This window comes from Acanthisitta chloris, unplaced genomic scaffold (genome assembly GCF_000695815.1).
Source record: "Acanthisitta chloris isolate BGI_N310 unplaced genomic scaffold, ASM69581v1 scaffold28374, whole genome shotgun sequence".
NCBI lineage: Eukaryota > Metazoa > Chordata > Aves > Passeriformes > Acanthisittidae > Acanthisitta > Acanthisitta chloris.
The window spans coordinates 1-1,612 of record NW_008670244.1 but is presented as its reverse complement, the minus strand read 5'-3'; the positions used below and the strand labels follow the sequence as shown (position 1 = coordinate 1,612).

General features: G+C 58.2%; 1 protein-coding gene across 1 annotated transcript in view; it reads left to right on the top strand.

The window, feature by feature from the left end:
* Nucleotides 1–1,415, top strand: part of CYSTM1 (cysteine-rich transmembrane module containing 1) — a 14,207-nt gene extending 12,792 nt beyond the window's left edge. The window contains exon 2 of the mRNA XM_009073620.1: nt 962–1,415. Coding sequence (XP_009071868.1) covers nt 962–1,068 — 107 coding nt within the window. The 3' untranslated portion in view covers nt 1,069–1,415. The remainder of the gene's footprint in view (nt 1–961) is intronic.
* Nucleotides 1,416–1,612: the final 197 nt, after the last annotated feature.

The window sequence follows — 1,612 nt, the reverse complement described above, 5'->3', positions numbered from 1 at the left end:
GTACCCCAGGGCAGACGTTCGGGGGTGTTGGGCTGTCCCTGTCTCTGCCCCACCTGCTGGTGACAGGCTTTGTATTGTGTAAGCTGGAGCACATCATCCTCCGCCCCTCGCTCTGCAGGGAGCTGGAACAGTGACAGGGAACGGTTTCCTGCACAAAGCAAACCCTTGGCAGGGTCAGGCTGATGCCATGAGCTGCCTTCTGCCTTGGCCTCTGCCTGCCAGCACTGTGTCCAGCACTAGCTGCCTGCTTGGGTTGGATTCCCGTGTAGACCACAACAAACAATCCCAAGAAAGCTGTCAGGAGGAATGGTCACCTGCCTCAAACTGCTGCAGCTCTGGGTGGGACAGCCCAGGCTCAGCCAGGAGGAACCAAAGGTTAAACTGCTCCTCTGCCCTGAATGGGCCTCAGGGACTGGCACAAAGAGCACACTGGCCTCGGGCAGGAGAGCCAGCTGGGAGAGCTCCATCCAAACTGGAGACTCCCTCCTGCGTGCTCAGGCAGTGGCAGTGTGCAGGAAATCCCAGTGCACGGCTGGGAGCCTCTGGGCAGCCCTCGAGGGGCAGAGCTTAGATGGCTGGAGCGTTTGGACACCTCCCGTTGGCTGGTGGGGTGTCTGAGGTCCCAGCCCGTGCCTCGGGTGCTGAGCTGCCAGAGCTGGGAGCCCCCTGGCATGCAGGAAGGACACAGAGCTGCAGCAGAGTCTGGTCCCTGCCCTGTTGTCCTAGGGGAGGAGGCAGTGGTGTGTGTGGTAGGGCTGGGGCAGTGTTGGGGAACAGCTACCTGAGCAGTGCCAGTCTGAAGGGACGACGAGCACACAGATGTGCTTGCAGCTGGGGAAGTTGGTGTCTCCTGGAAAACTCTGCCTGGTTCTTGTCCTCTGCACTGTGCTAAAACTGTGTTTGACCATGCCCAGAAGTGCTGAGTGCTGCTCTGTGGCTGACCAAGCTCCTGTCCCCGCAGTGTACGTCGTCGAGGAGCGGCGGAGGGACGACACGGGCGAGAGCGCGTGCCTGACGGCGTGCTGGACCGCGCTCTGCTGCTGCTGCCTCTGGGACATGCTGACCTGATGCCACTGCTGCCCGTCCTGCTCACCGAGTGCTATGCAGACTCCCCACTCCTGTCCTGACTTCTCTCTGTTACTGTAATCAACGCTCTGCTTTGCACAGCCAAGAGTTCCTGTCTGTCTGTCCTAGCGCCTTGTCGGGGTGGGGGGTGCACTCCTTTATTTTAGTAAAGGAAAATATCCCTTTTTAACATTTCTAAGACTTTTGTTGTAACTTTGAAGAATGTGCTAATGGTGTATTTCAGCCAAAGGCATTCTGATGAAATGTATATTTACCAGTTGAGATTTTCCTAGCCCTAGAGACGAAGACGTATGCAATAATTAAAGCCAACAGTTGATTTTCTTCGCTAGGTCCTGGCTGCTTCAGTACATCTGTCTGTGCAGGGTGAGTGTCCCCTGGTGCTGTCTGTCCTCAGCCTCCCACAGGCTCTGGCTCTGCAGGGGTGGGGGTGGATGGGGCTGGGGGCAGATGAGGCAGCTTTGCTTCACAGCCCATGCCTCAGCCCTCTCTGGGGCCTGGGCTGGCAGGGCCTGGCCCTGGTGCAAGG